This window comes from Dermacentor andersoni, chromosome 4, assembly GCF_023375885.2.
Source record: "Dermacentor andersoni chromosome 4, qqDerAnde1_hic_scaffold, whole genome shotgun sequence".
Lineage (NCBI taxonomy): Eukaryota > Metazoa > Arthropoda > Arachnida > Ixodida > Ixodidae > Dermacentor > Dermacentor andersoni.
Window position 1 is genome coordinate 82,089,166 of NC_092817.1, and position 24,913 is coordinate 82,114,078.

The 24,913-nt window shown below is 42.0% G+C and overlaps 1 protein-coding gene across 1 annotated transcript in view; it reads left to right on the plus strand.

Moving 5' to 3' along the window:
• Nucleotide 1: 1 nt before the first annotated feature.
• The window catches only part of Spt20 (transcription factor Spt20 homolog), a 32,279-nt gene continuing 7,367 nt past the window's right edge, over nucleotides 2–24,913 (plus strand). Inside the window, exons 1-19 of the mRNA XM_050183311.2 lie at nucleotides 2–330; nucleotides 444–518; nucleotides 588–652; nucleotides 732–798; nucleotides 892–1,047; nucleotides 1,174–1,209; nucleotides 3,944–3,982; nucleotides 4,110–4,223; nucleotides 7,917–8,113; nucleotides 8,674–8,830; nucleotides 9,841–9,894; nucleotides 11,465–11,667; nucleotides 13,405–13,437; nucleotides 14,778–14,993; nucleotides 16,595–16,644; nucleotides 18,611–18,741; nucleotides 20,399–20,515; nucleotides 23,126–23,225; nucleotides 24,430–24,608. Coding sequence (XP_050039268.1) covers nucleotides 474–518; nucleotides 588–652; nucleotides 732–798; nucleotides 892–1,047; nucleotides 1,174–1,209; nucleotides 3,944–3,982; nucleotides 4,110–4,223; nucleotides 7,917–8,113; nucleotides 8,674–8,830; nucleotides 9,841–9,894; nucleotides 11,465–11,667; nucleotides 13,405–13,437; nucleotides 14,778–14,993; nucleotides 16,595–16,644; nucleotides 18,611–18,741; nucleotides 20,399–20,515; nucleotides 23,126–23,225; nucleotides 24,430–24,608 — 1,959 coding nt within the window. The 5' untranslated portion in view covers nucleotides 2–330; nucleotides 444–473. The remainder of the gene's footprint in view (nucleotides 331–443; nucleotides 519–587; nucleotides 653–731; nucleotides 799–891; nucleotides 1,048–1,173; nucleotides 1,210–3,943; nucleotides 3,983–4,109; nucleotides 4,224–7,916; nucleotides 8,114–8,673; nucleotides 8,831–9,840; nucleotides 9,895–11,464; nucleotides 11,668–13,404; nucleotides 13,438–14,777; nucleotides 14,994–16,594; nucleotides 16,645–18,610; nucleotides 18,742–20,398; nucleotides 20,516–23,125; nucleotides 23,226–24,429; nucleotides 24,609–24,913) is intronic.

Below are 24,913 nucleotides of genomic sequence, written 5' to 3' on the forward strand. Positions count from 1 at the left end.
AAACAATTATTTGAATAAGGCATAGTAACTTTTAACTGCGCTAGACAAAATTTGACCGCAATTCTTGCAGCGTCTGATGACATTGGTCAAAATGGTGCCGTAGTTGGCGTTTGCGAAGCTGAGTTCATTAGCGAGTTTCCTCGAAACGCGCTCAAAATGATCTGGGGCGGATCATTATGTATAGGTCCTGCTGATCGTAGCATAGGTGTATATTAGCAAGCATGCGCAAAGATGCGCTCATCAGAGACAATGCATTTGTGTTCGTGTGTCCAGGTAAACGGACGCTCAAATGAGCGAGTCCAATGCGTCTGTGTAAACATCAGCTGACGGGTGAGTACTTTGAACACTTTCACACAATATCGCACGAACTTTGTGACCATGATCGCCGATAATCGTGTCAGACAACCTTCTAATAGTTATTTTCTGTTTTTTTACGCGTCTAGATTTCCCATATCACTCATTTAATTGACTCTATGTCATCAATGACTACGATCTCCTCATGCCTTCAACAGGCAAACGTAAGTAAATTTGCGTCTGTTCGCGTGCACATATTCCTCGTGGGATATGTAAAACGTCCTTTTCTCCAGCTCTTGATGCAAACAGCCAAACAGCAGCCTGGGAAGCTAAGTCGTGAACATCGTAAAGAAAAATAGTAAGTGTATCGCTTGATCTGTTTTACGCGTGCACAAGTTATTGCTGACCTTATTGCTGAAATTTCGGTTTCGTTGCAGCCCATCGTTGCAACAGAAGCTAACTGAACTATATTTGTCTGAATGCAACTTTAATCTAAGGAACAAGGTTAGTTTCGCAATTTTAGGTTGACAATATTCACTGTTTTCTTGGTGGCATTCACTGTTGTGACTCGTCTCCTTTATCGTGACTTACACGCAGAACTTATACAATGGCTCAAATCTGTTGGGAAAGCTTGTGTCCAAGGAGAAATTGAATTGTCTTGTCCTAAACCTCTACGCCGGCAACGAAGGCTATTCACTTATGCTGAAAACCAGAAATGGCACAGAAACGGAAACGATTCGATTGCCTTACGAGGTGCGTTACCGTAGAAGTCGTTAGCCGTAGTCATTGAGTCGAGCAAATAATGCGACGATTACTGATTTGCTCAGTGCATTCATGTTTCGATAATATTTTCTATTTATTCGTTTCTCACTACTTCAGGAAAGTGAACTGCTTCAGTACATTGACAATGAAGAGGTAAGTTGTCAATGCTATTGTTGGATTGTTTATATCCAAGAAGCGCACTTGTGCTGTTTGTGCAAGACTGCATGAAAAGTTAGCGGGGCATGGCACTAGGGTGAAACTGCACTAAAGCTCGATGTTGTGAAACTTTGCAAGTGCATTATGTTCACATGTGTGCATTACACTCATATATTCACATTTGTAACACACTAAATCAACAATTTCCCAACAGGCTCTGCAAAATTAAGCCAAAGAGCACAATGCACCATTGACTGGGGCATCCTGTTGAGCTAGATGATGCACTTATTTTTCATTTTTTGTCGCTTAACAAGACAAGATGCAGACTCTCTCTCTGGCTCACACACACACAGAAATTGAAAGTAGCATGAACAGAATGAGTGCGTGCTGCCTAGATTAATTAATATTTTGCACTGGAACATGTTGTTGAGTGCTTTATGTGGTATTTACTTTTAAAGTGAATTTTCTTTGCCTTTTTCTTCGACTTTCCCACTGCTGCAGCTGCTGCTGCTGCTGTCCCACATACCGCGTGGGGGGGATGGTTCAGAGCGTGTTATACATGACAGGAGCGAGTCAGTGAGAAAAAGTTTTCACCCCACCGTGTCCAATGTGCACAATGCACTCTGGAGCTCCCTGGGCGTTGCCACATTAGCCTCTTGACAGCTGTAATTATCCGTGACTCTCCTCAGAAGCATTGCAGAAACTGTAGGGCTTCTACTAACGTGCCAGTTTAGAACTGTAGAGGGGAGGGGGGAGGTGGAGGTGACATGAGAAGGCAAGGAAACCCTACTACTATACGACAGCAGTTGTGGGGAAACTGGATAAGCTTAAGTTCAAGGTACGCTACAATACATTGCTGCTATTTCTGAAAAATAAGCACCATGCAAATGTGTCAAGCGGACAAACTATGCAGAGACTGCAGAAGCAGAGCTACCTTAATTAAAGTGCACCACAGGGTCCAAGCGACACTACGGAAGTGGTCGACCGTCAAATCAGCACTTCTGTGCCCGCCGCGGTAGCTTTGCAGCTATGGCATTGCTAGATGTCGCGGATTTGATCCCAACCACCGCAGCCACATTTAGACGGGGGCGAAATAGTAAACGCACATGCACTTAGATTTTGGGACACGTTAAAGAACATCACGGTGTCAAAATTAATTCGGAGTCCGCCACTGCAGCGTGCCTCATAATCCGATTGTAGTTTTGGCATGTACAGCCCCATAATCCAATTCAAGTTGAATACTTCTGCCGCAATGTAATGTGCCATGTGAGGCAATGACAATGCTCAACCCTCTCAGAGGTTATGAAATATGGTGCACAACAACGCCTCAAGCAAACACCTCTCCCTGTGTGTTCTGTGTACTATGCGGACAAACAGCAGTGGTGTACGCAAGGTGACGTTTAACATCAACTCACCACTCTCGTGCTAGATGAAACGTTGAAGAAATTAAACTTTAGCCATCAACATCACTGCCAATTATTGTCAATCAAAGCATCCAGCACGAAAAGCTTATCTCACATTGATTCCCACAGTGCAGGAATCTGCGTAATTTTTTACTCCATCTGTATGGTCAAGTTGCATCAATACGACCTTCTCAAGTGCACCGAGTTCCTTTTAGTTAATCGTAAATAAATTATAATACATGATCAACAACAAGATTATCATGTCATTCTCAAATATATATAATCACCTAAAGCTAATTTTTAGCTAATCCATAACTAAGCTAATCCATAACGAAATAAAGTGGTAATGTGTAAAGCTTTGACAAACTTTTCAAATCAAGTTTGTGATTCAAACACCGATAGTAAGCTTTGTTTCTTTCTGCAGAATACCTATTAAAATTGAATGCACATATTTAAAGTCAGTAAAAACTTTGCAAAGCAAGGTCAAATTTGGATAGTTGATTGCAGTTCATAACTTTGTCAACACGGGAGGCCTGACAGAATTCACTTTGGAATACACAAATTCATTATCTATTGCTCAATCAATGTCCTGCCCTAGCCTGTGGTTGCAGAAGCCATGTTCTGTTACGTTGCCTGAGCAAGCCAGAGGGTTCAATTAATGGGATGCCTAGTTGGAATCAAGCAATGCATTGTTAGGCCATAAAAGACTTAGTTTAATTTGTTTGAACTAAATTTTAAAATTTTCAGGTGTGGATTTCAGTGTATATAATATTTCCACAGAGGCCTTTGAGATATTGTAAGAAGGTTCATTTTTGCAAGGGGCCAATTTACACAATTCTTTAGAACACCTGCTGTTTGTTCCACAAGCACTTTATGCTGTTGAACAAGTGTGACTGGGTATGCCAGCCATCTTGTGAAATTCTGTGTATGTAAATTAATCTGAATTTCACCACGAATCACTTGCTCATAATATAGAATGCCATTTTCCTATTTTTGCCCCAGCCTTACCACCTATAAAGGGTTGCACATGTGCATAATGAAATCGGAGAGTACAGAAAGAGAATGAGCGCTAGATGAACAATAAGATAAACACAGGCGACAAGACGAGCGCTCACTCACAACTGAACTTTATTAATAAAATCGTGCAATGCATATACATGTCAGAATAACACCTGGCAGATTATAGAGGCTATGACCCTTTTTGCGCTCTCTGGTTTCGTTAGTAACAGAAACCAAATCGCCCAACTTGTAGGAGTATAGTAGTAAGAGTGTGCTCAAATGTATGTAATACCTTTTTAACTCCTGTTGTTTTCTTTCCTGCCCTACAGCTTCCACCTATCCTGGTTGACCTTTTGGAAAGATCTCAGGTAGGCCATGCCTTCTTTCTTTGGGTGCACAAGGTAGCCTAAAGTTTGCTCACCTGAACAATTTGAACATTTCCTCAGCACATGTCATGCACTTATAATTTGTGCATCTCGTTTACCTTCTTACTAGGCACCAGTATTCTACAGCGGCTGCATAGTCGTTGAAGTGCGAGACCACAGGAGGTGTTTACCAACAATGGGCACATTCTCCACGCACTACGTTCTCTTAAAACCAACCACTCAGGTGAGTTGAAGCTATAGATGTTCACGACTACAGATTCATTCAGTCATTCAAATAATTTGTAAAGGCCTCCAACTTGAACGAAAGTACTATTTATATAGAGGGGAGCGTGGGGAATGTGAACTCTGCCATTCACGACTATGCTAAGAAATTCAAAATTGAAATTGAATAAGAATAGTGGCCCAAATGGAACGAGTTACATAATACTATCGTGGAACACTCTAGCTTTCATGGAAACAAAGGAAAAATACCATTGAAATTGCAATGCCAGAGTAATGGCAGTGAAGAAAAATAACGTAGGGACATAAACAAAGAATGAATACTAGAATAAAGCAGCAAAAACACTACAAAGAGGTTTAAGGAGCTGTTGCAGCATAGGGTGGCGCTACGGCAAGGAATCCACGAAACCCATCGACAAATACGTCAGGTAGTAGGAATGAAGGGGAAAGGGTTTATTGGCTTAGTTACATGGCTCCAGTTACAGAAGCCCACTCCATGCAGGAGCAAGTTAAAGATCCGATTTCACATCAGGACCCTCTGTCCTACTGCATGAAAAGTCTCTGCTTTTAATACCATCGTCTTCCCTAGACAAATCGAGTAGGGAATCTGAAGACTGTCTAGCAGCAAATCCCAATCGTTATGTCGTGTGCCAAGTCTGGCTAATAATGATCGCGCTTACCATCTGTCGAATGCTACGTGTACAACTCTTCAAGACAAACCAAGCGGCCTGCACGCACCAAACATTCTTGAGCAGATGCCCCATTCCCTTCATCATTTTTCCGCATTTCCATAACAAAAAAAAGCTACAACCAAACTTGCCTTTATTATGTGCAGGCTTTATAATGGTTGTGGTCAACAACAACAACAACAACAAAGGCGTCTTTCGATTCTTTTCTGTACTCGTGGGCACGCAACAAATCGCGAGCGGCAACGATAGTAGCCACGTTTACACTGATATGTTAGAAGCGTACCCTATTCATACGCCGACACTTGTAACACAGCTAAGATATTCACCCACCCTTAGCGGAAACGTGCCGTATTAGGATAGTAGTAAAGAGAAATGCCGTAGTTTCCGCAGCATGCCCGCCATGTGTTTCCATGTCACTGGCAGCTAAGTGCGCCCATCTGTTTCTGTCCTCTCAAAGTGGACATGGCTACGTTATTGCCTCAAACTTGCCGACATTAATGATATTATTCATTACTGATATGGAAGAAACTGTTTCAATGCACGTAATGTACTCACGAGAAGAAAAAAAAGTCACATTCGGCTTGCTCCGCCGGCCGCCATTTCTTTTTTTTTGGTGTCTCGCACTACATACAGCAGCAGCCGCCTATTTGTTGACCTGTTGTCATCCCGCAACGAATGCGGGATGAAAATTTTTGTTTCTTTTCGCGGGAAATTTAACCAGCGTAATGATCGCACCCCTGAATTTGCGTCAGTTTTTTTTACAAAAAATAAGGTAAATAAGGTAACTTAACAGTGACTTTAGTTTCAGTCTAGGCTGTGTATATGATGCATGCACTGATGTTTTGCTGCATTACGGTATAACACTAGTGTGCGTATGAGTCTTCTGGCCATGGTGAACTTGGATCTCTGTTTTTTTTTTTTTTAACAAGATTGACGGAGGTGGTACAGCAGTACATATCACTCTAAAAAAAGTTGTTGCACTCAACAGCCATTGAGAGAGAGAGAAATGGGGTGGGAAAGGCAGGGAGGTTAACCGGAAAAGATTTTGGCGTGCTACTCTGCACTGAGGGAAGGGTAAGGGGAAATGAAAGACTGAACGAATAGTGGAGAAATAAAGCAAAGGCACGAAGAAAAAAATACAAGAGATGGGGAACGTCTGTGTGTGAAAACTATAGCCTTTCTAATAGGCCACTCGAATGCAAAAACTTCAAGAGTGCCTTGACAAACTTGTGGTGTCACGACTATATAGGCCAGCGTTCCAGGACTGTTTACTCCATAAGCGGCTGGTCTTCAAGACAGGACAGCGCAGTTGCAAGTGACTGCCTGTGTACACTGTATGGGGACAGTAGCAAAAAACGTGTTCAATAGTTTACTTACTGCCACAGTGGTCACGCACAGCACTGTGTCCCCTTTTAATGCAGAAAGTGAAGGACCTTGTAATAGCGCTGCCAAGCCACATTTGGCAATTAACTGTTGTCTCAAGTCGGGGTAGTCCAGGTGGAGGACCACATCAGACAGGGGTCCAGTCAATGCAGACGTGTATGCTGAAAACTAGGTGTGTTCCTTAACAATTCTGTGGCATGATTCGCAAGCACTCTAAGTTCTGCTGCTGCATTCGTTCTTGGCAGCAGGATTGGTTCCTGCACAGTATCTTTCTGAGCAGATCGAGCAGCTTCACTGGCATCTTCATTGCCCATTACGCCACAGTGTCTAGGGAGCCACTGAAATGTGATACCATGTCCTTGCTCAACAAGGTATTGAAGGAGCTCTCGGATTTCTAGAATTAGTTGTTCATAGGGTGCATGGCATAAAACGAAAAGCAAGCAATGTTGATCTGCCTTGGACTCACTGAAAACGCCCCATTTTTGAGGTGGTACAGAGAGCAGCAAGCTCCGCGACTTTCGATGTCGCCTGGTGAGATCTCTTAAAACTTTACGGTGGTGATTTCATGGGAAAAATAACTGATGCTGCAGACTTGTTCATGCTGCTTGAGCAACCAGTGTGCAGATAGGTATGATCATTGTATTTTTCGTATAGCAAAGAGCAGCGAAAGTTGCTTCAGAGATGGTGATGAGAGTTGTGCCTTCGTTCAAATTCATATTACTGTCAGTCGAAACAACGGCAGAAAGGTGTATTTGAGTCATGAAGTCTGTCTCAACTACATTTTCTCTCTTAATTGCTTGTTATGAATGCAAGCGTTTGTTTTAGTAGCACATTATGCAATATAATGTACAAAAAGGTCTTTTTTGCATGCGGTCAGGATGCTTAGTACTACTATCTGTATATCGCTGTGCCCACGTGACCTGTATATTGGTGTCCTTTTATATTGTGCTATTATTCCCACACAGATGCTCTTACACTGTGAGTCTTCATAAGATGCTGCTATTGAACTTCTAATTGATGGGCCTTAGACCATTGTCAAGCCCTTCGCTTTAATGTAGGATAAATATTGTTCCAACTGTCAAAAGGCTATGGTGCGTACAGTGCACAAGGACATTGTTTTTATGTAAACAGCAGCACACTATTGCTTTGCTAAACTACGACTTACAGAGATCTCTTCACTGAAGCTACGGATTAGAATATACTTTAAAAAATCTTTAAATCAAAATTCTTTATATTGAGGCTCAACTGTTACTCATATACTTGACCCTCGTCAAACATGCATAGTGCATTATTATCCACACTGTACTTACCTACCATGTTGACATGGTGACTCTGCAAGTGTAGCATTGTACTTCTGAGCATAAGAACAGGAGTTTTGATTCTGAAATGCAACTGCACTTAAATGGAAATGTGCTAAACTTCTTGTGTACTGAGACTTCAGCACTAACATTATACAAAGCTTTGCTTCACATAGCTACCATTATGATTGTTAGATTTGCTTAATCTTTTGCTGCATCAATTTATAGGGCCGACTGCTTACCCCATATCTGTATTAATTTTGTGAGTAGTCGAGCTTAACCGTGGCTTGCATGCAAACCAAGAGGCTGGAGTTGTTGTGTTTGCAGTCTGTGCTTTGTGACGTGGGGCTAGTGGCACGAGGTGATGGCCACTCGTGGAGTCTTGAAGACAAGCTCTACCTGGAAGCAGCATTGGTCATGGCCACTGCGGAGCCTCTCTGCCTGGAGCCTACAGTGGGCGTGGCTGTCGTCTCCAACTGGCTGCAGCACAAAAAGGCTCGCCTCAGCAGTCACATGATCAACAGGTGCTTACCCACGCCATATAACCATGGCATACCCTAACCTTTACGATACTGTGTCTTGATGAAGCTTGCCAGTGAAATTTAAAGCTGTCACTGGTGCTTAGGCATAGACTGACTGGACTCACAAATTTTACATTGTGTCAAAACTCAACTGGCATGCCTGTTTCTATGACAGACTGTCGTGAGTGCTCATTTCAAAGATAAGGGCACAGCTATTTCTCTGGTAACTTGCAAAACATGCATAACTAGAATTATTTTTGCTATATTCTCCATAATGCGGTGTTGCAAGCTGCTTTTGTTTTGCTTCCTTCATTTAACACGAGTTTCGGCACTTTTATGTTCAAGCAACTCTCTCAAGTTCATTCTTCATGCTTGCCAGATTTGCACATTCACATCTTCAGTGTATCTTCAAATCAGGGCTAATGAAAGAACAATTAGAAAATGTGAATACTATGCTACAGCCTTACACATTTCGAAGGTTGCTTTGTGGTGGCTCAGAGGCTTTTGGTTGTACGCTATAATTGGCTCTGAGCAAGAATTGTCATTTTTATTTCCTTTTATAGGATGGCAAGGAAACACAGCCAAGTGGCCATCAATCGTCGGAAAAAGTTGGAGCAGCAGTGTGCCACACCACCATACCTGAGGGCGCATGACTTCATCGTGCAGTACCGCAAGAGAGTGCCAGCGAAGCCACCGTTACCAACCATGCCTTCCAAACAGGTGTGGTGGACCAAGTTGTGTGTTGTGCCTGTCTCCTTGCCCGTGCATCTAGCGTGGACAATGAAATTACTGCATGTTTCTGATGGCACTAATTTTTGTGAGCGAAAATGTACAACCTGTAAAGGAATGAGGATTAGAAAACACTCTTTATCAGCTAACTTTATTGTTTGTCTTCTGGGAATAGCCTAATCATTTGTTGAGAAAGATGGACATTCTTTATTGACAAATATTTTTGTGAGTAGAAATGCCCAAAAATTATCAGTATTGAGATTTCCTGGAAGAAAGTAAAGAAAGAAGAAACTATATTTGTGGGCAAATAATAGGTAACTTAAATTTCAGTCCCCAATACTTCTTTTTTAATCAACATATATATATATATATATATATATATATATATATATATATATATATATATATATATATATATATATATATATATATATATATATATATATATATCTGTGTGTGTGTGTGTGTGTGTGTGTGTGTGTTGTTCTTTAGAGAGCAGTTTTATTAGAGATAACATAATTGTTTTCTAAGTTACCCAGTTGGTAAATTGAGATACTTTGTGAGCCTACAGCCATACTTTCTCACTTTACACAAATGGTTTGAGGGTAACACTATTGATAAGCAACAGGCCCAAGATTTAGGTTTTGTGCCTCCTGCGAAGAACATAGTCATGAGTTATAATCTTGCATCTTTAAATGAAGTTCTAGTGTAGGTTTATTTTTGCATTAAGTTTTCCTTCTAATCATTTACCCACTCCTCTTGTAATGCTTCAGTGCTGAAGTAAAAGGGGCCAGTCTAATGTAAGGATTCCTTGTGCTTGGTTCTATTTCTTTCTTATCATCCACCACTTGTGACTGGTTAATTATGCTGATGATGAAAGTGAAGTGCTGCTTGAACCAGTGACGAACTTTGAAAAGGAAAATAATCGGAATATGATTGTTTGATTAAAAAACAAATTAAATTGCTTGTCATGCTTTTTACATGTGTTTATCTTCTTGCAGGCTGATATGTGGATGCAGAAAAGGGCAACGATGCCAGTGCCCCTAAAGAATGAGGTAATTGTATTCTGGGATATCAACTGCATGAGTGTTGTCATCTTGATGTTGTTTTTGTTGTCAATGTGAACTCTCTGTTTGACGAAATACTTGCGTACCACTTTACTCATTGCTTGTATAACACTAGCACGGGACACCAGTAAATAATGACATATGTGAAGCTGAAGGGATCTGAAGATAATGTTGTGGTATGTATTACATTGCTCTGCCACATGGTATTGTATCACAGCAGTCTGAATATGTAGACGATTACATCTGGCAACATGCTAACAAGTATTTGAGTGTAGTGTCTTAGTGTATGAACATTTTCGGACTCCTTTTTTGCTTAAACTAGTGTTAGCAATGCACACACTAATCGGGCACATAGGATGGCTCAGTGACTTTTGTCGTTTATTGGAAAGCAGCTGTATCTCAGTGTGCATGCATATAGCCGCAATATTTTGCCGTCATTAGCTATGCACAGCTATGCAGAAAATCGTTAACCCTTTTTACGAATGGGTGTTTGCTGTCAGCATGCATGTTTGACTGACTTGCTTGTTATAGTAAACTTCTAGTATGTGTTCCCTTCTGAGTTCATTGTGGCATGTATAGTATTAATTATTTTTTAAAGTGGAAAACGTTAACAGATCTTCAAGTGAACAGCCAAAATCTCACTAGGTCTTTTTTTTTTTCTTTTATTCTTTTTTTCCCCCGCCAGTACTGAATGATCATGTGCCCCCTGCCATTATAATGGCTCTATGTTATCTGTGTATTTGCACTGCCTTCTTGCATTCAACGGATTACCCCATGTGCTTCTTTGAGCAGTTTGTTCACTCACATTCACTCACCCTGGGATGAATGCTACATTTATATTCAACCTTTTTGGCAAATGTTGCAAAATAATTTGTATGTGTAAAATATTATTGCTAATGCTGCCAAATGATATAAGTTATGACCTGGAAACAACAGATCTGAACAGGTGTGGTGTCGTAATTATTCGACTGCATTATAAGAGTGTATCGGACGTCCGCTGTGCACTGGCTGTTGAATACATGTAGTTGCTTGGGTTGCATGATTACCTCTTGTGCTATATGCTTTGTGGATAGATGGTTTTGGTATAATATGGCACTACTTCTAGCAGCAATATTTGCACCTTCAGCAGCTTACATTATGAGTGGTCTGCGCCATATTGTGACGTTGAAGTGAAGGAAACGGACGACGACCATCGCTCCAAAGAAAACTAAAAACAATACAGCCTCACTCTCCCTCTTTCCTATCTTTGTCAGAGCTGTGTTTCTTGCAAATACATTGTGTAAATAGCTTTTTGTGAATAGTGGCTTAACAGGGTAAAATTTTTAGTCCTGTGCTGTGTATGTTGGCAAAGTAGAGTAGGCAGATTGGGATGGATGGAGCTGACTATGTTGTAGAGAAGAAGAGTGGTCATGGTGACATACGGAGGTAGAGGCATTGAAAGCGGGTTAGCAGCAGCGTGGGAAAGAGCTTTGGGCAACAATATTTGTCAAATAGGTCTTGTCAGCCGATGGCTTAGTATATTTATGGTGACTGTTCATTGGTGTATGTGCTCATGCAGGTGGAGAAACTGGCGCGCGTCAAAGAACCCCCCGAGCCAACAACGGACAACACGCCTCTGGTAGTGCAGGAGTATGTGCTGGAGACAGAGCCAGGCACGGGAAAGCTCACTCGTGTCACCATCCTTCAACGGCCGACTGACGAGCAGTTCTTTGGCCGGCTCTATGTTGACCGGGAAGGGCATAACAAGGGCACCAGCTGCGAGTGAGTGTTGCTGCTTTTGAGAACCCTGTGGCAGATGGCACGTATCTATCATGGGGTGCTTGCTAAGAATTGCATGGTCAATACAAAAGAGAATACAGCAAAAAGAAAATGTCAAGAAAAGAAATCTGGAACGTGACACTCTGTTGATTCGATTTCAGTTTTTCTTTCCTTTTTACACTTCATTAATGGTCAGACCTGTGCTTCACCTACTTTATTACCACAATTGGCCTGTTTGAGCGGTGAATGAAGAAAGGAATAAAACGGAGAGAAATAAATCGCAGCGCTTTCATTATAGGCACCATATATGGGCACCACATATACATATATACAGTAAAAGCTTGTTAATTCATAACTTGTTAATTTGAAATTTCAGATAATTCGAAGTAGCCACCACGGTCCATCGCACAATGTATTGAGAGCAATACGTAACGCCTCCCTCTAATTCACACTGAAATCTGCACCGCCACCGATAATTCGAACTCCGCGCCGTCTTAATTAGTGAGAGTGCTAGTGCGTGGGAGCTTCTTGTCGACACTGGCGTCACTGCGACAGCTATGCAGCTTTGCTCTTTCCATCTGCGGCCCTTCGTTTAGGCCTGACTTGAGAGAGACGAGAGAGACGCGTTTGCGCCTGGCCAGGCATGTTGCAGGTTGGTTCTCTCCCTCTCTCAACATCTTCAAGATAAAAATGCGGATGTGGCACTGCGTGTTTTTCTTTTTCTTTCTTTTTCGCATGCTACATCTTGGAGGCTACGCTCTTTCTCTACGAGGTGTTCTGCCTAAAAGTGGCACCAGCAATGTTTAACAGATAGCAGCTGTGACATTTATCGGCGCTCGCAGTACCAAAAAGAATAGCCTTTGAGATTCGTGGTTGTTACTCAAAGGAAAGCATCACTGGGATACCTGTTTGGAGAGTGCAGCTACGAAAGTACAAGGGAGGCCAACGTCGCAGCAGGTTGTGGTGCATTTCGAGAGTGCATTTTACAGCACAGCTCTTGCGCCTGCAGCAAGTATCGGCGGTGCAAAGATGGGTTTATAATAGTCCGACGTTTTCAGCGCGTTTCGCTTGCAGCCAGTCGCGCTATGCCGCTTCCGCTGTGCCAGCGGAAATGCTGCCCCCTGTAGACTTCGATGCGCATGCCGTTGGCTGCTCTCTTCAGAGCATGCGCAGAGGGATCCGCAACCCGCACGCCGCTTTGAACAACTGTCTTCGACCGTTGGTGAAGCGGCGTGGGCACCTTTTTTCTCTGCGCCACGCATTGTGGGTCGGTGCAGTCGGCGCAAACGAATGCGTGGATGGAGCAAGAGCCATCTCGACGTCGGGCACGTCGGACCACGCTGACCGCGTCTGGTTACGTTCGCTGCACCAGTGCTTCGAACTATAGACATTGTTGGTCTCACCAACACGACGTAGTGTGTGCGCGCACGCTCACTATACGTTGGACTATATAAGCGCCTTAACCGAGCTATTTTTTGTCTCCGACTTTCATTTGTTCGAATTTTGTGTAATTCAAATTTTCGTAGCATCCCCTTAGAATTTGAATTAACAAGCTTTTACTATATACATAGTGACCGGGGTAGTTGGAGAAGTATGGGAGAGGCCTCTGCCCTGCAGTGGGCGTAACCAGGCTGATGATGAAGATGATATATATATATATATATATATACTTTTTTATTTGCCGTATTAAGTTTTTGTGTATCGCTCTGACAACTCAATCACACATTTTGTGGCTTGCAGATTCAACCTTGGCACTCAAGCCAATGTTACCAGGTATGTGCAGACTATGAGATGCATTTCATTTTTACTCATCAGTGTTAGTTCATTGGGTCAGGGCACATAAATTATGCAGGGTATTTGCCTGTCATCGCAATGTTCTACTATTTGTTTCAGTAACACCCGTCACTGTTGAACACAGATGCTTCAAGAGCTAGCCCCATCCAGAAAATTTATGTGGCAGCAGCATTGTAAATACATATGCTAAAAAGCCATAAGCAAGATTGGCAATACCTGTATTCTTTCTAGGCAAAATAAAAAGGTTTGAGTATTGCCGCTTTAAGTGAAAACCAACTTTCCCTAGTTTTAATTGTGCCTAAACTGCAGCACCATCGATGTCATCTGTGCTGTCATGAGTTTCACTGTTTTTGTGTATTTGGGCTGTTTCTGTACAGAAAAGTTACTTAGAAGTAACAGCTCAGTCTTAGCTTTCTCAATCTATAAATTATGTAACCCTAAGCAGATGCTGTCAGAAATCCATGGTGTCATGCAAAACTGGCATGAGAATGTCAGTGCGATGTTGCCACCAGCCTTCTGTTCCCACACTTTGTTTTATCTTAGTCTCCACTCACGATGGGGCTGACCTATTTGGTATTTCAAAAGTGTCAGCTATGAATTCAGCGTAACTCAATAGGACATTAAAGAGAAAAATAAGTGGGGCTGTGTTAATTGCCCTTCTACAATACATTAAGAAAGGCAGTCCTGCTGTGAGAGGAGGCTTGATAAGCTAGAAAAGATTAAAAAACAGAACATTCATGGTGAGTGCCACTTTAAAATTCCCGTACCTGCTCGTGGTGATGTCATGGGTCAGTAGTAATTTGCAAAAGTGAAACATGCATAGCTGTGTCATCTACTCGGAAGTTAATTAAACAAAATTTTTAAGTTAGGTTTTATTTTTGTACGCAAGATTGCATGACAAAGCCTGTTGACTACTATCAGTATTGCTCATGTCTCTCGCTTTCCAGTGTGGCGGACAAGTGTGAAAAGTCCACGCATCTTTTGGAACAATGCAGAAATTCAAGAAGTTAAAGAAATTCAAAGGACAATGACAGCAATGGAAAGGCCATGTTGCTTGAGGAACACAAATTGTTCTTATTAATGTCGTTATCATAATCCTAATTTTTGTTTGAATTTTCAGATTAAAAATTTTGCTATATGCTTAGCAACATATCACCAATAAAAAGCATTTTACTTTAAAGGCTGCCAATATGTTACTTAGGCAGAAATTGAATTTATTGCAATTTGTAAAAGCACCTGGCACCCAAACGGTTAAAAGAGCTCAACAGATGATGTACAGTTGTTTGGGACCAGTCATGATGGTATAATTTCAACTTTAGGTACCTGAACCAGTTCCGAGAGATTTTCACCGAAGAGGGCCGCAAGGCTGTGAAGATCACCCACCTTGTCCCTGGCAAACCACCCGTGGTCAACCACACCCAAGGCCTTTACGGTGGCTTGGATGAGCACTGTGAATCATTGGCAACTTTGCCAACCACGAAGGCACAAGAGCAGCCCAGTGAATCGCCGCCCCTGCAAGCTACAGCCGAGAACAGGTTTGCACATCATTCACGCACATCTCATCTAATGTTGCCATAGCCACTGATTTGTCCATAGGCCTACTGATTTTTGGTGTCTTCCAGAAAAACAATAGCATGTTCTACTACTTTCTCGCAACTTACTACTTTTTCAACTTTTTTATGACATCTACTTCTTTTTCAATAGATTACTGTTCAAAAACGATCAACACTGACTGCATGCAGTCAGTTTCAGTCTACGCTGGTCTACGCAGGACTAGAGTAGCAGCCTTCTAGAATAGAACTGCCCGTGCCATGCTTGCACATCGACCAAGCACTGCCCATCTTTATTTTCCTCGTCTTTCACAGCCAGCACCAAGGCGCCAGCTTAGAGCGCTGACCTTTGCATCCCCGCGTTGCGGCACCGGTGGACACTACCCTGTCATGCTGAGAACATTGTTGTCTAAACAAGGAGAGAGAAGGCCTTGTTGGTTCCCCATCGAAAAAGCATTATGTTTGTGAGATGCTACAGTTGACAGAAAATCTACCATATTTTTGTGCATATGACTCGCAACAAAAATGCAAAAAAGCAAACAGTAAAGTCGGGGTGCGGTTTATATGTGAATTTCGCCTTGAAGTGCAGCTTCACGGCAGTGCAGCACACACTGCCGTGTACAGTGACCCGACGGATGACCACAAAGGGTTAAAACAAAGCTTGTGCCTAACAGGTTATGAAAAGAGTGCTTTATCTTTAACAGCTACACAGTCTGTATGGAGAGCATAATGTAATAATTAAGGTTCTCTGTGCTCCAAGTTGTAGATTGATTCGCCCTCACACTGCGATCTGCTATCCTCCTGTTTAGCAGCTCAGGCAATAGAGCGACCGCCCCAAAAAGGAGTTGGTTTAATGCCCAGACCAGAACAAATTTTTCTTCAACTGCAAAGCTTTCGTTTTGAGAAACCCATATGGGTTTCCTCTGTAGCTTCATGCTACAATCACACGGATTACAATTTCACCCTTTCATGAACCTTTCTCCACGTCATGGGCTTCCCCGGAACTGATTTATCATATTTAATGCTCCCGTGCTTTGAGTTGTTGAATACTTCCCCCTCGCACTGCTGCCTGCTAGCCTCCTGGTTTGCTCAGATGGTAGAGCAACCTCCGCAAATAGGCTTTGGTCCCAGGTTCAAACCCCTAGGCCAGGACATATTTTTCAACTGCAAAGTTTCCTTTGTTTTTATTTTTTGAGCGAACGGCATTGGTTTCCTTCGTAGCTTCGTGGCTACAGTCATGTGGACTACAATTTCTCTTGCAATAATTAGTTGTATGTATCTAACAGCTGTGTGCATGGTGGATTTTTAAAAAAATGTGCGGTCACAATGAGTAGGATTCTGGGGTGTGATCGGAGATTATTGTTTGAAACCTGAGTTCCACCGCACGCGATTGGCCTAGGCCGCACAGACGGGCGCGTCTGATAACGTTGGTGCGGTCTAAGCCAGTCGCATGAGGTGAAACTGAACGCAAACTGAATGTGCGTTTCAAACACCGGTACCTTGAGTGTGGAAAATGCCTAGCACTGCACCTTTTTTTGTGGTTGTAGTTTCAAATATTTATTTGTGTACTTCTCTTTCTTTCACAGGAAAGAGCCGGTAAACATAAATGTCCTGGAACCTGACCCTGGTCACACAGGTGAGAAAAGTCACCTTTACGATGAAGCAGCGGTAGTTTTGGTGCATTCTTTGCTGTTGCCTAATGCACTTACCGGATTTCAGAATGAGCGTAATTAGAAGCACAGCCTGACATCTATTTCAATGCATTTTTTAGGAACTTTAGTGTGTCTCACAGCTCCTGGTGTAACCTTGATCAAACTCTGATGCCATGTTGATTATTAGTAACAATCAAATGAAGCTAAGCAAAGCATATTGGAAATTATTAATAGGCTAGTGCAAATATCAATTTTTATTTCGAAGCGAAGTGAAAGCACATAGTAATTAGTGTCAAATAATTTCAAAGCAAATGGTTTGTATAGTTGTGGGATTTGCATAAAACCTTGACAATCCAGATGTTGACAAATCTAAAAAAAAAAAAAAAGTTGGTTCTTTACTTGCAAAAGAGAAACATTCATCTCTGAGGTCAGTTTATTTTCAAAGTGCTGTTATTCAGATATTTTCATGCAGAAATGCAAATTCAATGTTTCTTATAACTCCCACAGCACAGAGAATTTGTTTATAGGCTCTTGCTCATGTTGTTCTTTAGTCTACTTAAAATTTTGTGGTAGTGGAGGACATGATGGGATTATTCACTGGTCGTTCATCGTCGCAATGTTGTGAAGTGTGAACTTCATTGCGCAACAATGGCAGTTTCTACTATGTTGTGCAAATTGAGCTTGAAGCTTTCCGTCTACACGTGAGCTTAACCCATTACGTTCTGCCAGCGCACAGACGAATTTGGTAAGCATGCTCGCCGCTTTTGTGGTCCGCAGTCTAGCCCTCACGCATGATTTTGGGCCCCATCACAGGTGCGCTGCAATATTTCTGGACGGTTTGCCTTCCACCACCACGCCTGCCTTAGCTGTTAGGCCTAACCACGGTGTAGTGCCGCATTGACGCAAATCTATTCACAGTAACCTTACGGCCGCTGCAAATAATATGTTTGAATAATCGAGCAGGTGCAAAGATCAGAAGGCAATTGTAAAGGTATTCGACACTAGCAACAAGGTTTCCGTGTGTCACGTGCCTTGCAAAGCCCAACAGAGCTTTTGGATCAAGAATACACTCAGCTCACCAGCACCCACCGCTGTCGGCTCAGTGCTGAGCAAGTGCCAAGGGTGCCATCTAGATGTGATCAGCTTAGATTCGAAACTGTAGCATACGGTGGTTCAAAAACAACAGCCGATGATCACACACTGCATCATTTTGACTATGTTTTATTTCCCATCACGTCAATTCACACAAAAGAGAAGATAGGCTGCTTTTCACGACATCTGGAAGCACACAATGTAGTCGAGTTGTCTCACGTTCATTGCAGCGGCGGCCAGACACAGGCTCCGAGTTGAATTTGCCTCATGCGGCAGTTCTCGTTCGTGGTACTGATTTGACAGTGGCCATCTCTTGTAATGAAAGATTATATTAAGACTTGCAATGCCACAAAGCAACAACAGGGCACAATGACGTTTAAGTGAAGGCCAACTTTGAGCGTTGCTTCTGTAAGCATTCATTCGATCGCATTAATAAGGTCGCTACGTCAGGTGAAGAGGGGTACATTGAAACGGCCTGCCCAGCGCAGTCATTGACTCTGGGCTGCTGAGTTCCTCTCTCCTTAGCTCAGATACATATGTAAATCTACAAGTTCAGCTAATCAATTAGGTATCCCTTTAAAAAGTCCTGGTTAATTAATTTAATTTTAATTTATACCGACCCAGGCTCCTATCTTAACACTTAATGAACCCGAGAAATGGGCAGGGTGGCACCATGGCATGCCTGTTGATGGTGAGCTGCCCTCAATTACCACTGCCGTAAGTTCATATCATGTGAAAGCTTCCCAGCAGAAACGCACAGGATTTGAGTGCAAATTAAGGGAATGCCCGAGTAATATCTCAGCGTTACTAGGAAAAACACAGGTTCAAAACTGACAATGGGCTTTTTATTCTTTGCAGTGTGTCCTGACGACGCTACTAGCAAGCCAAACCAGGCAACCACTATTTCAAGCGCACTGGCAGCACAGTCACCCGAGATGGTCAGCCTTCCTAACATCAGCTTACCTCAGAATGTGGGCCTGCATAATTTGGTAAGCTTGGCTTTTGAATGGAAGCTTGCTTGAACTATTTGTCCACCAGAATGAAAACAAAATGAGCCTTGGATGTTCAGGGAGCATGATTTGTGCGAGTTAGATTTCTGCATGTCCATTTGTGCTTTACCTGTCATCTGTCAAAGACTCCACAACGAGTGGTTGGGGATGAGTAGTAATGCACTCATAGAGCAGCTTTCTTGGACTACTTTGTGCAGTAGTGTTTCTGGTTATTATTTAGTGTAAACTGAATGTTTGTACTATTTGCTTTAAATATGTTAAAGGACCACTGTGGCTTCAACACACTTGCTCGTGCAACCTGTGTGAATGTTATTGAGCCCCTTATGGGCTTTTAGAATTTCAGTGATGAAGAGGCATTACTCTTCTTGAACTAGACAATCAGGTTGGGAACTAACTTGACAAACGATTTGACAATACAGCCTACAGTTTTGAGCTTGGGCTGTGGCTAAGAAAAACACTTGTGGTGTCCCGTCAAGAGTTTTTGCTGAGCTGCTCTGTGTAGGGTTTCATGCTTGTCTTTGCTGCGTGTCATTACAGCTGAAGAATGAAATTCTGTCATGTCAGTGCAAATCCTGTCAATGCACTCGAGAACTATGTGATGTGAAAATAAACACTGATGGTAGATGATCCATACTTTTCTCTACTCCTGCTTCTCCTGTCTTATGCAATCAATTCTCCCAAAATGACAACCCCGTGAGCGGTTGATCGTACAGACTTGCCTGTTTCGGTGTTGTCATCACTTTGCAATTGGCAAAGCATCTTTTTAGGCTTAAACATGCTTGAAATTGATATTTGAATATGGAAAGAAAGAGATGAATATGTCCAAATGCTTGGTTCAATTGCTGATAAGACAAAGTAAGGACCTTTTGCATCCTTCTTTTCTGGGCAAAAGGCGCAGCATGAGAAAAGTGACATATCTTGTGCGGGACACCTTGCGAAACCTTAAATTTAAGCATCATAGCATTTGGAAATGTGTTTGCATCCATCAAAGTGAGAGCTGCTGCTTGACTTACTTAGGCTGTAGTCATTGACGCAAGGCCGCCACAGTGGTTGACAGAAATAAAAGAGTTTTGTCATCTTAGGTAAATAAAATAATAGCTTTCATCAGAACCTTTGTTTTCCCTTTATCTACCATGGTGGCTCCATGGCTATGGCATGGACTCCTGAGCACAGGGTCACAGGTTTGATTTGCGGCTGTAAACCGATGGGGGCAGAAAACAAAAACTTTCAAGTACCATCGCTTGGGTGAGCATTAAAAAGCTCCAGGCAGTCAAAATTAACCTAAAGTGTCCACTACAAACTTCCTTATAACCCACTGTGCCGTTTTGGCACATTAAACCTCGCAATTTAATTTAATTATAAGCAACATTTTTCCGTATATATATATCAACAGGTTATAGCTCCCTGTGTCATTTTCTTTTTTTTTCTTCTTTTTTTAAATGTAGGAACTTGTTTAATGACATCATACAATCAGTACATAGACTTTTCCGTTCAAAGCTTAAACAGGACTCACCACCTCTATCATTGTCATAATTTGCAATGTTAAGAAAAATGTGCTGTGCATTTGGTGGTAAGCATGTTCAACCAAATTGAAGCTGATAATTTTTGTTGTTTGTAATGCTCATGTTTCATGCAGATGTCTCTGACGGGCGTGAACTTGTCCTCCGCTATTCCTGTGCCTATTTCACTGACCATGGTGCCTGTGACACAATCCAGTATGCTTGTTGGAGCAACTGGAAGCCTACATGGCCAGGTGTGTACCTAAGATGTACTCAGTGCTTCACACGTATCTCTTCTTGTGTATGTGTGTATGAGGAGGGGGGGCACTCTGCTTTAAAAAAATGCTTCTTTTTATTTATTTACTGCACACTTTGGTGAAACTTGCATTACTTATGTATTTTAACATAGTGATTTGAAATATGCAATTGATTTTCCTGTGCAACTAGCAGTCTTTAAAATATTGGGAAACTTATGATTTTGTGTTTGCTTGTTTGGAGGTGAGCTCTCTGTGAAATGCTGGTTGTTATGAAGGATATCCAAATGATGTTGAATGATCAGAGTTTTCAGTGCTACAAGAATGAACCCTCTAGACCGATTTAGGCCAATGTTATAGCATGTCAGATCACTTAAAGTAAAAACCCATAGTAACACCCAGGACGAATTATTACTTTTCAAAAATTTCTGTAATAATGTGTGTTCATATTGTAGACCAATTACATTATTTGCCTGCATTTCTTAAGAAAAGAAAAAAAATTTGTGATAGGATTAGTAGAGCCACAGATGTCAACACTCCAAAACTGTGGCACCATCAGAAATGCTGTTTTGAGATAAAATTTCACGGCATGTTCATGGTGACTGTGACAAAAGCTGTATCAATGAACGATGACACAGGGGTTCAATCAAGCAAAATATTGATGCTCTACAGAGCGTCCCCTGACAATGTGATGTCAAAATGTCAGTGCCCTAAATTGACAGTTAAAATATGGTGCCAAAAAATCAGCTTGCTTAAGAGATCTATGTGGCTCTTATTACTGCGACAGCAGTTACTACCCCGATACACTTCCAGTGCCGCCTACTTAAGGCAACACTGCTGTAAGCCTGTGCAATCTCAATGGAGCAAGGGAATGCAAGAAGATATTTCACTAGATATATCACTAGTGGTATAACGTCATCTTTCAGGATGTTTGCAGACGACTGCGTAGTATATAGGGTTATTTATAGTGATTCCGATTTTTATGCACTTCAGAGTGATTTAGACAAACTTTCAACTTGGTGTGCGAAATGGGAAATGTCACTTAACGTTTCAAATTGTTTAAACATCACCTTTACAAGGAAACATTCATATAAGACATACGAGTACAAATTAAATAGCGTTACTCTAAGCAGGGTTACGGAATGTAAATACTTGGGAGTTTGGTTTACCTCGGATTTAAGGTGGAACAGGCATCTACAGGAGGTAAGAAAGAAGGCGGCACGAAAGTTGAACTTCCTCCGTAGAAATTTTGGCCAATTACCTAGTAAATTGAAAGAACAGCAGTATTTTACTCACGTACGTTCGGTACTTGAGTACGCTTGTATCTGCTGGGATCCTTATACGTGTCAGTTAGTCGATTTACTTGAAAAAATTCAGAATAGGGCGGTTCGATTCGTTCTTGGTAATTACGACAGAAACCTCAGTATTACCGAAGGCAAGCGCAGACTTCATTGGCAAGATCTAAAGGATAGAAGAAAGTGCCTCAGACTCAAATTTTTTCACAGTGTTTACTATTCTAAAATAGGCATTGACAGGAACAAATATATTAAATTACCATCGTACATTTCTCGTAGAAGAGACCATGCCTTGAAACTCCATGAATTTCCTTTTAAGGGTGACACCTTGCGTTATGAATTTTTTTACAGGACCACAAGGGAGTGGAATGCTCTCCCGTCAAATATTGTTGGTATACAACGTAATGAAACGTTTTACTGCGCTTTGTGTGTTGAAATGAGTGTCAACTGATGTAGATATGTATGTACCCCCCTGCTGTAATGCCTTCTAAGGCGATGCAGGTACTCAATAAATAAATAAATAAATAAATAGGCCAATTTTTGGCTCCGGAGAGCAGTGTCTCCCCTTTAAGCTGAAAATGAGTAATAAGCCTGCCTACTAAGGTAAGGAATTAATAAGCAGTGAGCACCTTTAGCAGCTACTATAGATTAGGGGAGCTTGTTCACAGGAATTAAAATTTTTGCTCTGGTGCCAAGTCATAGTCTCATTTTATGCAGTTATAAACAAGAGTGCCCATTTTTCTCAATGACGGAATTAGAATGGGGCTTTAATATATTTGAATGTCTCCACATGTAACTGTGATATCAGCTAAAAGCTGAGGATGGGGTCTGCTCTGTCTCTCCCTCCATTTCATTATACTGCCATGATCTATGTATCGTTCAACTAGCATATGATAACATGCGCAATGTGTTACTGCAACAGCAGCAAAGAGCTTGAAATAGGACTTTCTGCATCCATTTCACAATGCAATGGCATGCGTCATTGTGCCATCATCTTCATTATGCCACCATCATTGTCGTGTCCATCATTGTATTTTTCAGCGTTGCATGCAGTCCATTGAGATTGCACCGGCTTACAGCAGTTTTGCCTTAAGTAGGCGGCATTGGAAGTGTATTGGAGGAGTAACTGCTGTCACAGTAATATGCCACATGGATCTCTCAAGCAAGCAGATTTTCGGGCACCATAATTTAACTGTCAGTTTAGGGCACTGATATTTCGATGTCACATTGTCAGGGGACGCTTTCTTGTACATGTCAGTATGGGGCATTTGAAACGTTTTTGATCACATAAGGACCACACTTGATTTCTTTGCAGATCCAGGACTCATCTGTACAGAATATTCAGTCTGCAGCAAGCGTAGCTCAGACAACCAATGTAGCAACCATGGCACCATCTGCTGTCATTGTGTCTTCTGGTTAGTATAGTCACATCTATGACACGCACAGAAGATTGGCGTGATGGTGCAAGTTTGTCACTGGTCTGACAGTCTTTTGTCGCTGTTAGTTATGCCAGTTTATTCCCATTATGCATTAGTTGTATGTACTATATAATGCATCACCAACTCCTGTTGCTCTCAAAGCTACACCACGTTGACCCATAATCCTGGCATAAATCAATAATATTTGGCTCGAGTGAAACGCAACCAATCCTTTGAGATGTGGGCCACAATAACCTGTAATTTATAGAAGACTGTGCATTTACATAATATATATTCACTAATTTTATGGTCTTCAAATCAATCTCCATTAGCGTGGTTGCATTGGCCCAGTTAAATCGTAATGCTTGGAAGGGCACATTGCACAGGTTACTCAAGAGAACTCATGTGGCTAAGGTTGTCATAAATGACCCTATAAAAAGATGTTTTAGAGAAAAAAAAGATCTGTTCCCAGCAATGCTTTGAACTCATGACTGTTCAGTTGTGAGCCACTTGTTCTAATCATTGAACTATAGAAGTAACAGAATAGTAGGAGCACGTTATGCAGTGAGGCAATTAGGCGCACCACTGTGTGCATGCTTTACAGTGGACTAGAACTTGGCACTGCCAATGTTGGAATGCTATGCACTACAGTGAAAGGGCAGATGAGATGAGACACGTCACTTTGTGCAAGTTTCACAGAGGACTTAAGTCTGGAATTGCAAACATGTGCGAGGGTTAAAAGGCAGGTTACCTTATGCATGCAACAAACATCCTCGTGTAAAGATGATAAACCTCAAACAATTCTCAGAGGAAATGTCTGAGTGAGCAGTCTTTGTGCATCGTGATATCAAGTCAACGCATTGTAAATGACAAAATGTGTTTGAAGCGCTTGTGTAAATGTACTTATCACAAAACCCCTCACTTGTTGCTAGTGTAGACAATATTCATTGCCAGAAGCAGAGTCGCATAGTCCTCTTTTTCTGTCATTTCCTTCACCGGTTCCTAAAGCATTTGCTAAGCTTACAGAGCAGCTTTTGTCCCAGCAAGTTCTTGGTCATGGCTACTGTATGCAGCATCAGGCCGCCTTTATAACGTAACAATACGCGTCTAGTTCTCGAGCATCAAGAGAGTCACGTTCGACGTCAGTGTATTCACACAAATATCGTATACTGCCCACTTGTGTGTGGCCTGTGTTTTGCAGGAGGAATGGTGAACCCAGTGTCAACGGTGCTGAGCCCCGCATCGGGTGTGCTCCCCATGCCGCTGACAGTGGCCACCCTTGGGGCACAAACACTGACAGCCCAGCTGGTGGCACCCACACTCAAGGCTGCCCCGCCACAGGCCATCCGTAGCAATCCCTCACCTGTCTCTCTGCTCCAGGTAGGGAGGCTGTTCTTCGTCCCAGAACAGTAAAAGCAACCACTAAAATGATGCAGTCAAACATTATTATAAGGAAGTCATATCTAATGCAAGAGTACCTTTTTCATACCATCACATTGTGCTGACAGTGAATAACAAGGCAGTGCCAAAACTGTGTGTCACAAATCTTAATCTTCCTTGGGTGGCAAACTTGTACCTAGAAAAACAAGTGACGCTCAGAGAACAACGATAGTGACGAGCGAGCACAGTCGTCGGTCATTGAAAATCTCATCTGCGGGTCAAGTGCGTCAGCTACTGATACCGCT